We start from the raw sequence: 20849 nt of genomic DNA on the forward strand, positions 1-20849 counted from the left end.
ACACTCATTCATTTATAGCAATACAGACTGCTGGATTCTTATTTTATTCTGGGTTACAATCTATTACTGTTATTACTTATTTTGTTGTTCAAATTATCTAAGATTCGGTCAAATCTGTTTAGCTGTTGTATCCATTTCAAAAAAAGTAAATAAAACACAGTCTTTAAAATGGCAGTAAAATGCACAAAACGTAACATTTGCCATCTGCCCCATTTTCGACACTCTGCACCTGTTCAACAATGACTCGCCTGCCCTCACCTCCTCCTGTGTCCCTCGGAGGGGTCCCCACTACTGTCTGAGCACTGCAGCGAGTCTAGGCTGAGGTTACAGCTCAGCAGGAGAGAACCTGCTTAGCCTGTACAAGGCCCACGAGTCCATCCTAGCGCCATAAACAAAGCAGACAAACAAATAAACAAAAACAAAAGAAAAAGCCAACAACAACAACCACCAAACAGCCTGGCTCCTGCAGCACCTGACACCTAGACCTGCAGGTCAGGTGGGCTCTTTGCCCTGGATGTCATTGCTCCCTGCCACTCTGAGGGCACAGAGCTGGAGTGTAACCTGTGCGTGTGTGCGCGCGCGCACACACACACACACACACACACCTGTTTCTGTGTTCATCTCCCATTGGAACCCTGAGTTCACTGACCCCTCCTGCTCTAGCCCAGCACCATGAATCCATTCTCCCCTCCTCTCTTCCTGAATTTATTTTCCTCTCTCCCACAGGGAAGCAGTTGGTTCCCAGGACCCTCAACATCATCAGTTGTTTGCTCAGCCCTAGTTTGTAATTGGTAACCTGTATCCTGTGAAGAGCAAACCTACTAGCAAGAGTTCTCAATGTCTTTTCTGATGTCTGGGTTTTGTTCTGTCTTTTGTCTGAGGGCATAAAACTGCCAAACACCTCATCCCAGAGCTACTTGGGTGGGCAAGTGGGGTGGGAAAGTTATGGGGTGAACCTGTGCCTCTTCAGAGTGGTTCTGGTATCCATTTGAAGACCAGTTAGGTTCACTTGTTTCTGTTTGTGTTGTATGCTCTTCTGGTCGTTATTGTTGATTGACTGACTTTTTATTTAATATGTCAGGATGACACAAGAAGCTATACCCAGGCTTGGTGTGGTGGTGCATGTGTGTAATTCCAGCACTCTGGGAGGCTGAGGCAGGAAGATCAAAAGTTTGAACCCAGCGTAGGTAATTTAGAGACTTAGTGAGACCTTGTCTCAAAATTTAAAAAAGTAAAAAGGTTTGGGGTTGTAGCTCAGTGCAAATTCCCTGGGTTCAATCTTCAGTACAAAAAATAAAAATGAAAAATAAACAATGACCCTCTATACAGGAGAATACAAAAGAGTACAAAAGTCTCACTGGCCATCTACCTATCCCCATGGGGAGTCAATCTTAATTTGGGGTTTATTCTTTGCTGGGTCTTTTTACAAGAATGAATTGTCTCCATTAGTTTTCTCTCATTGCTGAGACAAAATACCCCCCACAAAAAGTTAAAGGGGAAAGGTTTATTTAGCTCACAATCTGTAGAGGTTTTGGCCCATAACTGGCTGGCTCCCAGGCAGGGTGGCATGCAGAGGAGAGATAGTTCATGGTGAGCAGAAGGTAGCAAAGCAAAAAGGGACCTTAACAGCATCTTTCTGCCCCTTTTATCCTATTCAGACTACTTAGGGTGGGTAGCACTCACACCCTTCATCCTAGTGCCCTTGAGCTTAGCATTGCACAGTGAATCAATCCCAGCGTCACACACTCTAGATCCAGCCACGTCTGAAAAAGCCCCACCTATGACTGCATGAGGCTTTGGGGGGACATCTAGACCCACGACATAACATGAATAGATACATATACTTTTCATATTTCCCTTTTTTTACCGCAGGACCTCTGAATGTGCCATTATAAGGAAATAGGGTCTGTACAGAGAAACTCAAGTTAAAATGAAGATATTAGGGTGGCCCTAAATCTGACAGGACTTGTGGCCTTATAAAAAGGAGCGATTTGGGCAGGGCAAGGCCACACGCACCTGCAATCCCAGCACTCTGGGAGGCTGAGGCAGAAGGATCCCAAGTTCAAGCCCCAGCCTAGGCAACTTAGCAGGACATTCACTAAAGAAAAAAAGGGGGTGGGGAGGGGATATAGCTAGGTACAAGGGTCCTCAGTTCAACCCTCAGTACTACAATAAAAAAGAAGGAAGGAACAAAGGAAGGAAGGAGGGAAGATCGGAGAAATTTGGACAAGACACACACAGAGGGAAGATGCTGTGGTCAACACACAAGGAGAGATGGCCAGGGGACTGGAGGGAGGTGGCTACAAGTGGAGGAAGCCAAAGCAACTAGGCCGCCTACCCCAGGGTAGGTCCCCAGCCCTGAGAAGACCAACCCAAGGGCGACGAATGTGCCCACACACATGCCAGAGAGGTCACCACACACCGGAGAGCTGGACAGTCCCAGCCCTGTCCCTTGCCTGCTGTCAGGCAGCACGCAGGGCTCTGAACCTCACCAGCCTCAGTTTCCTCACCAACAGGAACAACACGGCCTCCTTTACAAGGCTGTCGTAAAGATTAATTGAACAGCGGCCGTGAGATAATTACTGCTTTTCATTGCTTTTATAAAGATGACAACAAAGACAGTGTAATTTCTTATGAACCACAAGTCCTAACCTGTGATTTGTTTCTCAATAGTTCTGCCACATGGACGACAGAAGTGGACGTCTGTCTGTCAGCATGGGTTTTTTTTTCCTGTACCAGGGATCGAGCTCAGGACCTTGAGCCTTTGAGGCAGGTGCAGCACCGCTGAGCTACATCCACGGCCCCTTGTCTGTCAGTGTGGACCTCTAGCAAGATGTCACTGCAGGCCAGCAGCACAGCATTGAAGTGTCACTGAACAGCAACTTCTGACTCCACTGGGACTTGCTTTCTTGCTCCAGGGAAGCTTGTGACTGCATCTGACAGGTCCAGGTGCTTCTGTGTCACCAGCAGAGCCTCTGGGAAGAAGTGCAGCAGCTTCCCCTCCAACTGAGGGCCCTGCTCAACCTGCACCAGGTTCTCCATGCACAGGGCGTGCCCTGATCCAGCCCCTTCACGGCCTTCTCATGCTTCTCCTTGGTCTGTGTGAAACCCAGTCATCGATGCAGGCTCCGTTCCACTGCACCCCAGTCCACCCCACCACCTGTAGCTTCTCAGGTGCCCCCCGCTCAGGTTCCAAACCTGAGGACAAGCGCTCTGCAGGGTGCTGAACTGCAAATCCAGGTCCCTCTGCTTCTGCCTGGCAAGTCACACTGCCACCCCTGCTGGAGCAAGGCCAAGATGGGATCTGCGTGAGGGGTGGTCACCCTGGCACTCAGAGTGCAAGGTGCCCAGGGTGTCACTGTGCTCTGCCCTCTGTGCCTGCAGAAAGGGGTGTGCTGGGCCACTCTGCAGCCTTGAACATTAAAAACTGACAATACCATATTTTGGCAAGGATGTAGAGCAATGAGAATTCTCATACATTGCCCCAAGTTGCAAAATACTAAATGTCCATCCGCTAGTGGGTGGATAGACACATTTTGGTATATCTACACAGCAGAATACTGTCCTAGAAAGCACCCTGATAGACAGCAACATGAAGGAATCCAATAAGGCTGGTGCTACTTGACCAAAGCCAGTCACCAACATCTACACACTTGCAGTCCCTGAGTATGGCATTCCGGGAGAAATTCATCAGCTAAGTGCTGTTGTTGTGGGAAGAACTGTAAGTGAGACTCATTGAGACACGTGTAAGTCACTCTTTTGAGGCACAAAAGAGAACTTTGTAGAGAAGGATCTCTTCTCCTGATGGCAAACAGATACTCTCCCTCTGTGGGGTCCCAGCAGTCTAACAGGTGCCGGGCTTCATTACGAGATTTTTCTCAGGCTAGGGACTTAGCTCAGTGGTTTCGCCGCCAGCTGCACAAGCGCAAGGACCCAAGTTCGATCCCCGGTACCAAAAAAAAAAAAAAAAGAAAGATTTCTCTCCACAGATCTATCCTCAGTGGGGAAGTTCTGAGGCTTTGCCTGCATCTAGAATCCTAACTCCTGGGCCAGCGATTTAGCTCAGTGGTTCCGATGCCTGCCTAGCAAGTGCAAGGTCCCGAGTTCGATCCCCAGTACCAAAAAAAAGAAAAAAAAGGAATACTAACTAACTCTTCATTTCAGCCTGGAAAATAGAAGCGTGAAGGCTTTCCAAAAGTATCCCCAAACAGTCAGAAGGGCAGAGAATGAGAAAGAAGAGGAAAGCTGAAGAGAACACACAGGAGCAGGCTGATAGTTGAGATTCAAGGAATCAGGGGATACACGAGGGCTTGGAGGGAAAAGCCCAGCCAAGTCTCAGGTCCTCACTGCCTTCTGTGGAACTGGTTTTGCTATTTCCTTTCCATCAAGATGAAGTCATCATGGTTTGTTTGTTGTGTTACTTTTCTCTCATTGCTGAGACAAAATACATGACACCCAAAGTTAAAGGGGGAAAGGTTTATTCGGCTCACAGTTCATAGAGTTTCGGTCCATAATCAGCTGGCTCCAAGGCAGGTGGCAGAGGGGCAACAGTTCATGGCGGTGGAAGCAGCAAAAGCAACAAGAGAATCAGGAAGGGTGTAGCAGAGGAGAAACAGTTCATGGTGCCCACCAAGGTAGCAAAAGTAACAAGGGGCCTTATCAGCATCTTTCTGCCCCTTTTAGCCTACCCAGACCACTGGGATTAGGGTGATGCCAAACCAATCACAGGCCCTTAGTTCTAGCATCACACATTCTAGATTCAGCCACCTCTGAAAAAAGACTTCATGAGGCTCTGGGGGGACATCTAGACAGAAGCCATAACAGCTGGGGGCAATGGAAATGGCACAGAGTTTATGTATCTTTCTCCCAGTTCACCTTGAGCTTGCTGAAAGCCAATGCCTGCACTGTCACAGGATGAAGCCCTAGTGAAGATAAGCACAGGCTCTGTCCCTTGCTCCTGGAAGCCACCAGCAGTGGAATTTCAATGGTGCTGAAAGGGAGTGATGCTGGGCGTGGTGACACACACCTGTGATCCCAGCACTCTGGAGGCTGAGGCAGGAGGATCACCAGGAGTTTGAGGCCAGCCTGAACTACATAGCGATATCCTGTTTCAAAACACACACGCATGCACACACACACACACACACACACACACACACACCCAAGAAAAGAAAAGAAAGGAGTGAGGTCTCTCAGACACATCTGTTTTTTGGTACCAGGGATCAAACTCAGGACCTTGCACTTGCGAGGCAGGTGTGGTGCCACTGAGCTAAATCCCCGGCCCCACACACATCATTTTGGTGTTGAGCAGAAACATCGGGGGGTAAAAACTTGCTGAAGTTCACCTTGTCTGATTTCTACCAACCCCTACACGCTCAGCCAGTGCACCTTGGAGATTCATAAATGCCCCATTTTCAAGATACAATATTTAGAAGATTATGGATTGATTGATCTTTATAGAAATTTAAGCTGATAATATTACATCCTTTAACAGGGGCAAATGGTTTAGAAAATCTTCACTACTGTGCTATTTGCAATTTCTGGCAAAAATAATCGGAACATGAAATGAAAACTTCTATTCACCAAGAGCCTTCTACTTGAAGGCTGGTAACAAATTTACTTGTAATTGCACAGCGCTAGAAGCAAATATGTATCCTCCAACTGGATTAAGAAATCCTGGTACCTTCACTCCATGGGAAAGACCTATGAGAAAAAAGAATAAGATATCGATACATGAAACGGTGGGAAAAGATGAATGTTGTGAAGTGAAACAGACAAAATAGTCTCCAAAAGCTGCCTATTGTGTGGTCCCAGGCTTAGGACATTTGGAAAGAGTCAAACTATAGAACTAGAAAATAGATTAGCGGTATCAAAGGACCTGGGGTGTAAGGAGGGGATGGCTAGAAAGGATGGAGGAAACTTGGAGGGGAAAAGTTCTGCATCTTGATGAGGCTGTGGTTACATGACTGTGTTTTTGAAAACCTGAAGACAAGTGTACAAGTGTATTTTATTGTACGCAATACGAGATGAGTGGCATGTCATGCAGCCATTCAATGTCACACCTCGACAGAAGCATATTCAGAGAATTAAGATCATGCTGGTGAAATGTATTCCCATTCCAGGTCGTGTTCCTTCCACCAATAATGTATTTTTAAAAACCGCTTATTCAGAGGGGTTGGGGCGTAGCTCAGTGGTACAGTGTATACACAAATAAATAAATACCAGTTATTTAGAAATAGTAAGTCCACAACTTCCTCTAGTTGGCCATTCTACTTTTTTATTTTAGGGTCTTTAACAAATATTTCGTGTGGCCATTTTTTTTTAAAGCAGCAAAATCAGCCGGCACATGAGTAAGTGTGGCAGTAACTGAAGCTCAGTTATTGCAACTACTGTTTGGACTCTGCTGTTGTCACTGGCGGGTATGTGGCTTCCTGTGGTGACACTAGCTCATTCTCTATTACCCCAACTCTGAACCTGCCAGCTGGCCCAACACACCCATGCCCAGTGCACCCACAGTGGGCTCAGGGCCAGCTCCGATCCATTCCCCCTGCAGGGCTGCATCCCTGCCCCCACCCTCCAGGCTGGCATTTGAAAGACTCCCCCATTCCAAAGAGCCCCCATTCTAACTCTTTCTGCCGTAGCTCACCCAGATTGATAACTCTTCCCTGTCTCCCACCTCTGGGGGCTCAGCCCAGTACCAGCCCCTCTGCTCACTGCTGGCCGAGCGTCCCTAGGGGTTTTTCAGTCTTCCCTGGCCTGTTACTCCCTGCCCCTTACCTGCTTTTGCATGGCTCTTGGCATGGCCCATGCTATAGGAAAGGAGGAAGGGGGTAGTAGATCCTAAGAGAGGCTGACCTGCAGGTCTAGGTGGCAGCTGGTGTGGCCAGGGCAGATGATTTCCTGGGTCATGCCAAGGGCCACTGAATCAAGAAGGCAGAGGCTGGACATAAATGTAGGGCCTAAGAAGGGCAGTCAGGAAGCCAGAAACTTCCCAGAGCTGGTGGGGTAGGGTGCAAGTGGGCAGTCTGAGGGAGGGCATGGTGGGGACCCATGCGAGCCTAGGGTGCTCTCTGGCTCTGCTCACAGAGGGCCCCAGAGCAGCTCTTGATGGAGGAACTTCCGGCTGGTCTACGGTGTTTCTTGCCTCAGTGATTACTGCCCATCCCTGCCAATCATGTATCTCATGCTCCTAGGGTCAGGCTTGGCTCCTTACTTCCACTTCCGGTGATGCATGTGTAGCCCAGCTGTTAGAAGAGCAAGCACAGCCCAGTACTGAATCCCTATGCTGATTCCCTCACCACAGGGCACCCCAGGGAAAGAAAGAAACAGAGGCAAACCAAACTCATTTCTACATATTTTCTTGTTTCCTTTCTTTTAAAGCCAACCAGGCAAAGCAGGCAGCATAAAAAATGTCCCCATCCTATGTGAGGCTCCACTGTTCCTCATGCACTGTGGGTCACGTGAGCCCTCCCGAGTTCCCAGCTCACCTAAGGACTCCCAGAGGCCCTGCCCGCCTGTTCTGGGCTTGAAATTCTGCAGTTCAGCTGATGCTTGCAACTAGTTATGCACCTGGTTTTTACCACCCAGTGACTGTCTCCTCGCTTGCATTGTTCTCTGTTGAGTGTGACTGCGTTTTTGTTTGTTTGTTTACAGAGAGGGAGGGCATCTTTTCTGAAAGAGTCCTGGAGAAATGTATCCAAGAGTGTGCATCTAGCCAGGCAAGTGACTTAGGCCCTGGTTGCTTTAACTCTCACTTGGGAGCAATGGTGTGGGGTAGTGTGTTCTTGTGTGTGCACACGCACGAGGGTGTGTGACTATGTTTGTAAGAGGCTTATGAACCATCCCTTCCCCCAGAGAACTGCTCTCCCTCTTCTCTGGTTTCCTTGTCAGTCCTGTCTGGCAGGGGATTGAAACCTGGTAGTTATCCCATCCCCATCCCTAATCCCTCTTTTCTTCCTGGGTGAGGCACCTGATTTATCTACTCCTTCTTTCTCTGGGCAGTTGGATTAAGTGGATGCAAAGCACTTAGCATCCTTCTTGGTTCATGGAAAGTGCTCAGTATTCAGGAGGGATCACTAATGCCTTTTGTAGCCCTAAGAGCTTATTCAGGCACACGTCGCACATTCATTGGCCCAGACCATGTCAGTCACTGCGAGGTGCCAGGGAGAGGAACCTGAGTGAGTTATTTCACCCTGCAGGGGCTCACAGCCCAGCGAGGGAGGCAGGTGCAGAGAGAGTGGTGGTGAGAGCAGTGACAGAGGCTTTGACTTCTCAGCAGGTACCGTTCCAGCCTCTGTGCCGAGCACTTCGTGTGAATCCATCCCCAGAGCACCTCACATCTCACTTCACAGATGAGGAAACTGAGGCATCTGCACACATCCACAGCCAAGGAGGCTGGGGGCCGTGGGGACTAGTGTGAGTTTCTGCTGCCTGCTGTGTGGGGCTCGGTCTAGTGAGCTCATGGCAGGGACTGCTGCCAGTGCAGATGCCCCTCTCAGACCCAGAAGCAGCCCTGCTGCTCCCTCTGGGCTGAGTTTCCACCTCCCAGGTGCTCCTCACCACACACATTCACTGCATCTGTCTGTCTGTCCTCATCTTCCTACGGGCAGGGCTGCATCTCTGGGGCTGGCTTCCTCCTCTGTGGCCCCACATTCTGGGGCCAGGGAGCGTGGACACTGGAATTCCCTGGTGAGGCAGGCCATGTTTGCTTGTGTCTGGGGCATGGGGAGGATGAGTGACCTGGACCAGGGTGAGAGGGAAACAGGAGGAATTCACAGGCCTCCTGCCGACGGGCTGTGGGTAAGGGAGGCAGAATCACTGCTGGGTCTGGGTGCAGACAACCATAGTTGTTGGGAGCAATTCTACATAATTTTTGGGAAAAATCATTACACAATTAAATTATGATTAGGCCTAGTTTTCCTGCCTACAGGCCAGTGATGGCATGTCAAGACATAACTCCATTTTTGCCTCTGGTCACAGCTAAGACCTCAATGGATGCCGTGACACTCCAGGGCAGGATTACATCAGCTGAAGACATATTGGTTCCTTGAGAACCAAGTAGTAAGAGAAAGGTTTCACCTGGGGAGGGACAAATTCCTAATCAACATAAATTCCTCATTGACCTTGGATCTTCATCTGCATAAGTTCCTCATTAACCTAGGATTATTACCGCCCTCTGAGTCATGTGTTACACTGCATGTACTGAATAAAGAGTTGCCAAGCTTGGGATGACTTTGCCTTTGCTGCCCAGAGCACCACTGATCAGCACCAAAGCTCAGCTTCTCCAAGTCTCATTTTCTGTCTTTATTCATTAATTTGCCTTGTGCTGTTGTGGCTCACAGGAGACCAGGACTCACTGCAGGGGTTCTGGTAACATCCCCTTTCCCTGTTCCCTACATGTAGTGGCTGTGCAGGCTGAGACGGAGAAGACAGGTGGAAGAAGAGTACGGTTGGGGCCCAGTAGGCAGCAGCTCCAGGACTCTCAGCTTAGGAGGCAGCAGGCCCAGATTCAAGGCACTGACTGGCTCAGCAGTGGTTTGAGCCATTGGCATGGGTGGCAGCCCCCAGAGAGGGCTGGGCCAGCTGGGGGTAGATGGAGGGGTGTGTTGAGGGACAGGGCAGTGGAGAACAGACCTAAAATGGGAAGTGCCACCAGCAAGGATGGGCCAGGGCACCGAGGACTCAGGTGCTGCTAAGTTGGGGCCATTGGGTGTAGGGACAAGCAGCTCCTTTAGGTACCACTGTGCAGCAAAGCCTGAAACAGCCAGAATAAAGTCTGAGGAGTTGCACCCCTCTCAGGTTAGCATGTTAATGTGATCCAGCTTTGAGTTAGCCTCAACATTTTATTTTCCCCTGAATGACTCATTCTCTGTAAATTACAGATAATAAAGCTCCGGTAATAGAGCTTCCATGGTCCAGGCTCTTCCTGTAGGAGTGACTCCTCCATGGTCTTCAGCTTCACCTACCAGACAGCAGACCAACCCTATTCTTGGCAGGACCGAGTTGGCTCCCATTTTTCAGATGAGAAGACTGAACCCCAGCTAGAAGGCTCTGGAAGGCAGGCATCCTGAAGCCCAGGGCTAAGCTCTGGCCCATGGTCCCTGTGGCAGTGTCCAGGGAGTGGAACAGCTCTGGTGCAGCTGGTTAGGGCAGGTTGGGAAGTGCACTTCAACTGTCCCTCACACAGAGGGGTCCTCAGCAAATATTTGCCAAGTGGATAAGACTTTCGCCATCCTCACTGCATCTTGTAGCAATTCCTGACTGGAATACACAGGAGGTGGGGTGAGTGCTGGCCCAGCCAGGCCCCTGCAGAGGCTGCTTTATTATTCTGGAAGCTCAGGCTTGACGTGGATAGCACAGGAAAGCTCAGGGGTGGCCTTGGGTCCTTGCTGGGAAACTGCTGCCAAGTTAAAGTGAAACTCGAAGCACTCTAGGATGGCACAGCTAGCTCTCCTGCCCCTCTGAACCTGTCCAGACCTGTCCAGGATCACTCGAGAGAAAAGTGAGCGACGTCTCTGATCAGCTTTGGTTTCCATTTTGGAGGTTGGGCTAGGCTCTTGGAAGAGCTGAACTCAAACTCCCATTGCTCAAGGACTCTCTGTGGAGCTGGGGAAACACCTAGCTGTCTTCCACAGGCTTGTCACATGTGTATCCGAGTCTGGAAACCCTCACAGGTGAGACTCATGAGAACGACTCCCACCATGAGAATCCTAACTCCAGAACAGCTGTGTGTCCTTAGGCAAATTGCGCAACCTCTCAGAGCTCATGTTCTCTTCTGTGAAGTCAGTCTATTGTAAAAATACATCATTGCACAGTACTTCCTTCTCTCTGGAAATGTGATAGGCAGGACTGGCTTCTCTTGGTTTGGAAGTTTTGTGAAGGCAGGGGTATAATTCTTGTATTCATTGTTCTTTCCTCCGAGTGCCCGATATACAGAAAGCATGTAACATGCCAGATTAGTAAAATCCTTTAAAAATAATGATAATACTTGTTTATGTTGTGCTTAGCACCAGGCTGGACAGTTTCTGTGAATTATCTCATTTAGCCCTCCTACTGCTGAAGAAACATTATGATTTTGCCCATTTGAAAGATAAGAAAGCAGCCCCTTGTGGCGTGGCCGGGGAAGGAAGGCAGATGAGAACCTTCAGTGTATTTGTGGACAAATGTGTCTCCTGGAAGGCACAGAGACGGTCCAGGGAGGGAAAGCAAGGCTCATCTGAGACTGCAGAAGGGAGGGGGGGTCCTAACCTGCTACATCCAGCCTCAAGGGAAGGGGCTCAGGATCAGAGTTAGGGAGCCCCCTCCACATTGGGTCTCCATGCCTACACTATTCCCCGCTGCTGTGGTCAACTTCCATTTGCCCCTTGACCAGTGGCTCTCAACTGGGGATGAGTTTTACTCCCCAGGGGACACTGGGTCACGACTGGAAACACTTCCGGGTGTCATATTTGAGCAACGCTACTGACATCTAGTGGGCACAGGCCAGAAATGCTAAGCACCAACAATGGGGAGGAGCCCTGTCCCACGCAACCTCGAGCTCCCCAGCCTGTGGGGTTGCTGGGGCTGAAAAATCTAGTCTAGGGAAAGGAGAGGCTGCGTGGGGCTCTAGGCCAGGTTCTTGTCTGATTTTCCTTCTCCTGAAGCAGACGCGCTCACATTTTGCAGATGAGGAGACTGAGGCTCAGAGGGGTTGGCTCTTCCTTTAGAGCTAGGGCTGGTAAACCCAAGATTCTGTGCTGCTGGCTCCTCCTCCCTGGCCCTGAGGGCTTGGGGACTGACGTGGCATCAAAGGACAATGGAAGAGGGAGAGGAGTCAGGTGAAAGGAAACCAGTCAGTCAGGAACCTGAACTGGGCCCCAGCCGCTGGAAGGAAGAAGTAAAGCCCCTTTTAAGGTTTCTCCTAGTAACAGCAGACATGCTGCCACCCCTTTGCTACCGAGATAGCATCTGGGAAGATGGGAAAAAGTGGCCCATGCCCTAAAAAGGTGGCACCAGGGATGCAGACACCTGTGTCCACCTCTGAACAAAGGATACAGACAGAGGCAGAGCCTGGAGCCCCTACTGCGGCACAGCTGCGCAGCCTGGTGTCCTCCTGGCCCACCTAGCCTGCAAGCATGAGCTCCCAGAGTTTGGGCCAGATTCTCCTGCAGGCTGGCTAGACTCAGCCCTTCCCTGGGACATCCTGGCAGGGCTGGGGGAGCCTCCCACAAGTTCTGGGCCCATCTCTCTCTCCATATGGGACACACAGGTAACCTGCAAGGAGGGGCCAAGTCACAGCAAAATTCATGTAGAAGCCAGAGAGGCCATGAGGGTTATGGGGCGGGTGGAGGACTGTTTGCTAGGGAGCATTCTGGTCACAGGAATAGGGGGTTCTAGGCCCCAGCACTGCTCAGGAAGTAGGATCCCCAGGATCCCCAAGACCTGAGGCTCTTCAGAGAAACCTTTCTGGGGTTCGAGGGAACCCTCACTCCTTAGGAAAACCAGGCAGCCCCACAGCTACAAGGGTTTCACACTTGGCTGCTTTATTTCTTCAATGGTACAATGGAAGCAAAGTGGGGCCCCAGTTTAGCACCGTTAGGGGCAGTTCTGTGTCTGATGTCCCTTCCTGTGCCCGTGTCGTCTTTCTCCTGCCTCCTCTGGGAGCCCCAGAGTCACCAGAATTCCTGGTGTTCTCCTGCCTCCTCTGGGAGCCCCAGAGTCACCAGAATTCCTGGTGTCTCAGATGTCACCCCAAATGCTGAGCTGAGTGACAGTAAGCACTTGCACACAAAGCAGAGTCAGAGCCACAGGCTGTGCGCTGCTGGTGGCCAGGCGCCCAGCTGGCCTGTGTCCCCTCCAGCCTCAGTGGGTCTTCCCTCGGCCCTCGGAGATGACGTGCTCAGGCTGGGCACGGATGTACCACTCCACCCAGGAGCCATCATAGACGGGCACGTTGGGCTTGCCACAGAGGTAGGCCCCCAGCACCACGTGGCAGGCTGTGACACCGGAGCCACACGTGGCCACCAAGGGCTGGGACAGGTCCACCTTCTTCTCCCGGAACAGGCAGTGGATCTCCTCGGGGCTCTTCTCCAGGCCCTCCTCCGTCAGGAATTCTGTGAAGGGGATGTTCACAGTGCCAGGGATGTGGCCGGGCTCGATGCCTACAGCAGGAGAAGGGCAGCATGAAGGGCACCCAGTGTCTGAGGCATTGCAGCACAGACAGCTCCCACACGAGCAAACCTGCCGTCCACAGTGCCTCATTCATCCTGACACCCACGAAACTCGGGCATTAGTGAGGGCTGGTTCCAGTCACTGCCAGTGACACTGAGGTCAGGAAGCACCTGAGGCCGGTGCATCTGGCAAACTGCGGGCTGGAGTCTGGGCTAAAAATGAAGACACCACCAGAGCCACATGAGGAACCAGGTGTTCTGACTGTGCGTCCTGGCGAGAGCGCAGTAAATTTGACCCCTCTCCAGCTAGGACATGTGGCAATTGCAGGCAAGGAGTCTGAATCTGCCAGGCTGGACAGCAATAATTGCACAACTGCAAGAGTCCCCCAAACTCCACAGTAAAGAAATGCTCCCCCCTTTTGTATAAATATGGAGAATGGGGCACTAAGAGAAGCCTCGGCTAGGAAGAGGCAGAGGATTGAAGCCAGCCCCTCTGTAGCCTGTGCTGCTGACCACCGGCCACGCTGCCTGGGGAGGGGCTGGGCATCTCTGGCTGAGGAGGGCGGGGGTCAGCCAGGGTTCTGGGTCGGGGCTGAGAGGATCCGATCCACGGCACTGGGGATCTGAAGGGGCAGGGACTGCACGGTGCTTGGAGTGGTGAAAGGCCATCATGGCAGAAGCCCAGACAGTGGGAGGCAGAGGACCAGGGCTGTCTCAGTGGGCTAGGGTGAGACTTTAGGATTTGGTCTGACCCACAAGGGGAAATTAGATTTTTCTTTTCCTTCCTTCCTTCCTTCCTTCTTCCTACTGGAGATCCAATCCAGGGGTTCTCTATCATTGAGCAACACCCTCAGCCCTTTTTATTTTTTATTTTGAGATCAGGTCTTGCTAAACTACCAAAGCTGGGTTTGAACTTGCAACCCTCCTGCCTCAGCCTCTCTGAGTGCAGGGATTACAGGTGTGCACCACCACACCTGGCTCAGATGTCATACTTAAAAGACTGGGTTGGATCACGGAGAAGAGGACCAGAGCAAGGGAGGAGAACTATAATGAAGGGGATCATACTTTACCTATCTATGGCCCCCAGTGCACTTTGTGTTCACCCCTCACTAGGCAGGTGTTACTCATAGTCCCATTTTCACAGAAGGACTGAGAATTGAAGCAAAATAAACCCTCACTGCCGGTGATTTGAATCTGAGCCATCTGGACCCTAGGGCAGGGCTCTAGGGTACGTTCTGCCTCAGTTTCCCTGCACAGTGGGATGGCAACCCCTATGGGAGCTGTGGATCCACACTGGTCTCTATCTTCAGAGAGACAGGCATGGGCCATGTGTCCTCACCAACCTGGCACAGAAACTGGGCTTGGGCCACACATTGGAGTACCCACTAGACAGCAGGGGTGAGGAGCAAGTCCCAAGCTCGGGCAGCAGCTGTAAAGTTCAGGGCTTCCCTGCACCTGGAGCCCCACCAGGGCTCCCTGCCCTGCTGGACCCAGGTAGCAAACTGCAGGTGCACCTGGCCAGGCCTGGGGCTGTGGAGCATGCACAGTGATGACAGGAGTGTTGGGCACCCGAGACTCAGGCGAGAGCTGCCACAACTTTTCCCCTGACAGCCTGGTCCATCCTGACAGCAGGCTTATGGGGAGGGGGCGTTAGCTCCCTTCATGACTGAGCAAGCAAGTGGCATGGATGGACCTGTCCTTAAAGGTCTATGGAAAGAGACATGGCCAGAGAAGCATTATTAATGCTATCATTTCCCACCTCTGAGTGCAGCTTATCAGTGTGAAAACAGAGCCAAGTGCTTATCTCTGCCCCTCCCCTGTCCTTTCCACTCCCTGTTACTGCCCTCATTGTAAACATGCAAAACTGTGGGTCAGAGAGGTAGGGTGACCTGGCAGGAGTCACACAGCCCATGTAACCTGGTGCTGGGTGCTAAACCCAGGTCTGGGGCCAGGGCTGCCTGATGTTGCTCCACCCTGTGGGGATCCCACTGTGAGCGGGGACCCTCCCCTGCCCTGAGGGCATCTACACAGTGCTGGGATAGGCTGTCCTTGGGCACTCTGGAAGCACACAGTCCCCACCTTGGTTCCTTGGGCCCTTGCAGGCCTGAGAGACAAGGTGGGAGAATTAAGCGTTGCTCACTGTGGTTAATGTGCAGGCTCAAATTCCCCTGGGCTGTTTCCTGCGACCTTGGACAAGTTGGGCATCCTAGGCTCTTCCTCCTCCTTACAATGACAACATAGTTGGTCCCTGTTATCTATGGGAGTTGGTTCCAGGACCACCCCCACCCCCCAGGATAACAAAATCCATGGATATAAAATGATGCCTTTGCATCTATTTAAGCACATGCTCTCCCTCGGCTCCATTATTTCTAGACTACTCTTAATATCTAATACAATGTAAATGGTATGTAAGTAGCTGGGTGTGGTGGTATCTGTGATCCCAGCACTTTGGGAGGCTGAGGCAGGAAAACTTCAAGTTTGAGCTCAGCCTAAGCAATGTGTCTCAAAAAGGGCAGGGGTAGGCTGTAGCTCAGTGGGCAAAGATTGAGGTTCAAGGTTGTTATACTGAATCATTTAGAGAATAAAGACAAGGGAAAAGGTTTGTACATCTTCAATATAGACATACTTTTTTTTTCTAAATATTTTTGATCTGAGACTGGTTAAGGCCACAATCCAGAAGCTGCAGGCTCAGAGGGAAGGAGGGGAGGCTGGTGGAGCTGTCCACTGAAGTCGGCTTTGAGGGGACCCCACCCACACTCCACCAGGCTTCCAGTTTCTTCCAGGGAAACCCAGCACAAGTAGATAGCTCCACCTTGCTGGCAGCAACCCCTGTTTCCCTTCTCCAAGCCATGCTCCTGAGACCCCCTTCCTGGCTCAGGCTTCTCTTCCTCCTCCATCAACTCAGGCTCTGCTGGCCAGGCCTGCTTGGGACCTGCTCCTTGGGATTTTCCCAAACTGAGGGCTGTCCCCCATCATTCAGCAATGATCTCATACAAGCACAGTAGTGGGGGGGGGGGATGCTTGGGTTTTCACGCTTAGAAATGGCATCCTGGGTTCCCGATGTGCTTGGGGTGGTCACTGCCCAAAGCCCAGGAGGGGAGCTGGCAGTACCATCTCCCCATCAGGAACTCAGTGCTTGAGGCTCAGACCCCACCCTGTCCCCCGAGACCTCCCCTGCCTCCCCCCAGCCCAGTACCGTCTCGGGGCTCAGGGTCGGTGCCACGGAAGCGGCCAGAGGCCCGGGCATCCACCACCTGGAAGCGGCGGGACTCCAAGTTGTCCTTGATGTCCTCATAGGTCTTGACGAAGGTGGGGTCCAGCCGGGCGCTGAATTCGGTGGGCACAGGTCGGCTTTTGCCCGAGCTGAGCGGGAGATTCAGGCGCAGCCAGTGGCGGAGGCCACCGTCAAGCAGTGACACAGTGCGGTGGCCGAAGGCCCGGAACATCCACCAGACACGCGGCGCCGAGTAGAGGCCCTGGTCGCTGGCGTCATAGACCACGACGTGCGTGGCGGCACTCACGCCCAGGCGGCCCGCGTACTCCGCGAAGTTCTCGGCACTGGGCAGCATGTGGTCATAGGGCGACATGCGGTCACTGCAGTGGTCGATGTCAAAGAAGGTGGCGCCTGGGATGTGGCGCTCCTCAAACTCACGTCGCGCATCACGGCCTAGCTTGGCCAGGTACCAGGATGCATCTAGCAGCTTCAGGGGCTGCCCAGCCCGTGGGGCCCGCAGCGCCTCTGACACCCACTGCGCAGACACGAGTGCACGGAAGAGCTGCGTGGAGGCCATGGCAATGGTGGTGACACCGCAGCTGCAGGACTGTGGGACAGGGAGGATGTCAGGAGAGAGAGGCTGTCGGGAGCAATGCTACATAATTCTAGGGAAAAATCATTTGAGTAGGCCTAGCTCTCCGCCTACAGGCCAGCTATGACACTCCAGACATAATTGCATTTTGGCCTCGGGTCACAGCTGAGACCTGTGATCCAGCCCTGGTGTAATGCTCCAGGAAAAGACCACACCTGCGGGAGACACGCCAGGGAGGAACCAAATCTTCATCTGCATAGTTCCTCATTGTTCTTAGATTTCCACTGCCCCCACCCAGCCTTTTGTTACACCTTGTTTATCCCAATGTGAAGTACTGAACTCTGCAGTGCACTTGTTAGATCTGTTTCCCCATATACTGAATAAAAGGTGCTGCAAGCTAGGGGGGCTTTGTCTTTGCCACCCAGAGCAGCACTGATCAGACCCAAAGCTCAGCTTCTTCTCAGTCTCATTTTTCTCCCTTTCCTGTAATTCGCCGTGTGCTGCCGTGGCTCACAGGAGACCAGGACTCACTGCAGAGGTTCTGGTAACGTCCCCTTCCCCTGTTCCCTACAGAGGCTGGCCCCAGGGTGCAAACTGCCAGCACCTTGGCCCTAGCATGTGCCTGTAGGGGAGGCGGAGCCCGCCAGGGTAAAGTCCAGGTGAAGCAGACACCCCTGGGGGTGAGCCCAAGCATAGACTTTGGTCACCCATGCTTCCCCTGACAAACCTGGATCTGCAATTAGTGGCCACCCATGGGCCCTGAAAGGGTCTAGCAGCTCCTCACACGTTCCAGCTGGCCCTTTAAGGTATGCAGGGTCAAAGTCTCAGCCCTTTCCTAAAATGCAGCCACCAAATCCCCGGTGGAGCTCATTACTCAGTCATCAAGCAGTTCCATAAGGTGCCCGCCCTGTAGAAATAGCTGGAATTTACTGTCTTTTCTGTGTGCCATTTAATCCTCACCATACCTTAGGACAACACTGGGCACAGCAGACTAACAAGTACTTGTTGAACCAGTAGGCTTAAGAGGGTGAGCCTAGTCGCTGGGGAACTGAGGCTCATGGAAGTGCTTAAAGTGGGCCTGGTGGCACCGGGCTCTACAATAGGTGACCTGGTCCAGAAGTTCTAAGGCTCACCACCACGCCCTCAGCTGGCCCTGGAAATTTGGAAAAGCCAAGTTTACATCCAGCCTTAGTTTTCTCTTGGGCCATTTTAGCAGCAACAGTGACCAGTCTCTCCTTTCCCTCCCCTTCGAGAGATGCACCAGCTCTCAGCCTTCCAGGGTGGAGACTTTCTAATCACTCCAGCCACTTTGGTTCCTGGTGGCTGATAGTACACAGGGGCCTTGTGCATGTTAGAGTAAAGGGCCCCTTCTGCCAGGGGCCCCAGCAGGGCACATGGCTAGGTGTGGGGCCCTCTTAGTTGGACCCCTGTGCAGGGCATGCACGGCCTTTGCATGCATACCAGGCAGTCCTGCCAGTGAGGTAAAAGGTTAGCTAGAGAACAATGTTGGTGGAGTGCCCTCGTGGGCCAGGCCACGTGCCAGGGCCACAGCCTCAGGCAGTGTGTACCAGAATGCCCCTTTTATGAACCAGGTAACTGGCACCTCTGGCCCTTCCTTTGGTCACACAGCCTGGGCTCCTTCCCTAGCTCCAAGCGCCATAGTGACCAGGGCTTAATGTGATGTTGCTTGTCCAATACCACCACAACTTTGTCACAGCTGGCTTTTAGGAAGCCAATGGCTCAGTGCTGGACTTCACCAGGCCCTAAGGATAAGGTCAGGCCCCGGGCACACTCAGCAGTTGAGGAAGCCTGGAGCTCAGTGTGAGCAGAGGGGCTCTACCTCAGCCTAGGGAGGGAGGGAATGGCTGGGAAGGCTTCCTGGAGGAGGGACAAGTCCAAAGTAATTTGAGATCTTCCAGGGTCCAGGAACTTCAGCTTGACCTTCAGGTTATGGAGGCTGTGACTAAGGGCCAATCTTATTACCTGCGGGTTACACCACAGCTAAGTAAGGCTGGGAGTCTGCAGGCTCCTTCTTGGCGATGCCACTCATGAACCACGGCAACTCCTGTATCCCCCATCGATTCTTGGGGATCCTTCCTTTTCCCTCCCAAGCATCCATTTAGAGTGGAAATATCCCTGGTTTGGGATAACTCCCACTCTGCTGCTTGCTTAACTACTTGTGCAATGGTGGGCATGGCGGGGTCCCTGGGCAGTTTGTTTCTTAGAATGGCATTTCCAACCTCCACCTGTTATAGAGACATTTAAATAACAAATGTAGAGAGGCCACTATAATGTACAACATGTGGCTGGTTTTAATAATCTTTAAAAGTGGTTTAATGAAATCCCATTTTCTTGTGTTATTCTTAGGTCACCCTTGGACCCACAGTAGCAAATCAAGAATCTGAGAATTTCAGGGCTGGGGAGAACTTCGGAGGTTGAAGTTCACCCTGCCCCGTTCTGCTTGATTGGTACTGATTGGCAGTTCTCACAAAGGCCTGTGGGCTGCGGCGAGGGGGTAGGGAGGGCAGGTTGTACTCATCTGTGGGGGGTAGGGGGAGATTAGGAAAAGGGTCCTGGTTCCTTGTGCACTGTGGGCCAAGATCCTTATAGGGGGTTTCTCTGGGGGTAACGTTCTTCAAGACATAAGGGACAGTCCCAGGCCCATCTCAGGGGGGCATACAACTGTACCAAGTGTGAGCCCACCCTGCATCTAGATGGCCTGTGCTAACCAGGTGGCCCCAGGGATTCAAGGATGTCCCTGGGGCCTGACACTCCTGGATCCTGTCCTCTCCCATGGGTAGGATCCCAGCTCAGAGGATATCCTGGAAGAATGCTTACTGATGTTTGGATTTTGCAACATGTAACAAGTATTTGTAACATGTAACAAGTAACAAGTATTTGTAAATTGTAACAAGTATTTCAGGACAAAGGGAAGTTTTAAAAAGGCAGGTCCAGGCCTAGGGAACAGTCTACAGCAGTGGTGACCACCTGTTTTCAAGTGCCAATGTTCGATTTTGGGAATTTTGCCTACCAGTTGTGAAACAGCCATTGTTCAAAATTAAATTATACACACTTATAACTGAACAGGTTAACAACAAAGACAATTTCTTTAAGAAAAAAAGAAGCCTGAGCCTTCCCAGATGAGCCAGGTAAGCAAAGGCACCCCCACCGACCACATGGGCTTCAGATCCCTCAACTCCGCGGTGTGCCCTGGGTGCCTCAGAGTGAGTTGAAAGAAGTTCCTGGCCTACCCAGCAGGACTTTACCAGTTTAATACCCTGGGAGTGCTCAGCAAGTCCACCCCAAGCAGGCGACAAATGTTATTTTCATTTCTCCCTAGCAAGTTCTTCACGGGGTTTCTATTCCTGGGGGCCTCAGGGTCAGCGGATCTATCTGCCTAGCCTCTCCGAATGGCTTTACAGGTCCTCCTCCCGCCTTCCTACCCTCTCTGGTGACGCCAGGTCACCTCACCCCACGCGCCCACTACTCCCCACGAGCCACGCACTCACTCCCCCAAATTCAGGTGTTCGCAAGCAGCCGCAGAGTCCCCCTTAGGCGAAGTTAGGGTGTCCAGGACGCCCCTCTCCTAGCCGGTGACCCCTCCTCCACTCGGGCACTGCGCTGCGCACTCCAAAGAGTGCCCTCCCTCCGTGCAGGCCCGGCACCAAGCAGCTGACATAGTTACCCCGGTCTCGGGCTCCTGGCTCCCCAGCTCTGCCATGTGCCCCCTCCCCGCGCCTACAGCGGTCCCTCCTTCCGCCACTAACCTGCTGCGGGCCAAAGGGAGGAGACTCCGGCACAGCCCACCGCCTGGGCCACTCGGAGCCGTGACTGCCCGCGCCTACCACTGGTCTGGCCCGGGGGGCGCCCGCGCCGCGCTGCCCAGCCCCGTTTC

At 52.1% G+C, this 20849-nt stretch overlaps 1 protein-coding gene across 2 annotated transcripts; it reads right to left on the reverse strand.

Annotated features, from left to right (window-relative positions):
- Window positions 1-12499: 12499 nt before the first annotated feature.
- Window positions 12500-20839, reverse strand: Mpst (mercaptopyruvate sulfurtransferase). Of its 2 annotated transcripts, none has more exons than XM_004845676.4 (3): window positions 20722-20839; window positions 16345-16969; window positions 12500-13139 (listed from the first exon to the last, which is right to left on the reverse strand). In XM_004845676.4, exons 2-3 carry the CDS (start codon window positions 16937-16939, stop codon window positions 12841-12843), a joined length of 894 nt encoding a protein of 297 aa, XP_004845733.1. In that variant the 5' UTR covers window positions 16940-16969; window positions 20722-20839; the 3' UTR covers window positions 12500-12840. The 2 variants fall into 2 exon arrangements, with proteins under 2 accessions (XP_004845733.1, XP_004845732.1); XM_004845675.4 differs by having other exon boundaries at window positions 20640-20722.
- Window positions 20840-20849: the final 10 nt, after the last annotated feature.

The sequence above is a fragment of the Heterocephalus glaber genome, unplaced genomic scaffold, assembly GCF_053883595.1.
Source record: "Heterocephalus glaber isolate CG9 unplaced genomic scaffold, H.glaber_assembly_v1.0 deba00001444, whole genome shotgun sequence".
Lineage (NCBI taxonomy): Eukaryota > Metazoa > Chordata > Mammalia > Rodentia > Bathyergidae > Heterocephalus > Heterocephalus glaber.

Coding starts and splice junctions, on each gene's coding strand:
- Mpst (XM_004845675.4), bottom strand. CDS start 20,675: ATGGCAGAGCTGGGGAGCCAGGAGCCCGAGACCGGG. Junction 16,970..20,639: donor GCCAGGAGCCCGAGACCGGG/GTAACTATGTCA, acceptor CCTGTCCCACAG/TCCTGCAGCTGCGGTGTCAC. Junction 13,140..16,344: donor CGACCCTGAGCCCCGAGACG/GTACTGGGCTGG, acceptor CTCCTGCTGTAG/GCATCGAGCCCGGCCACATC.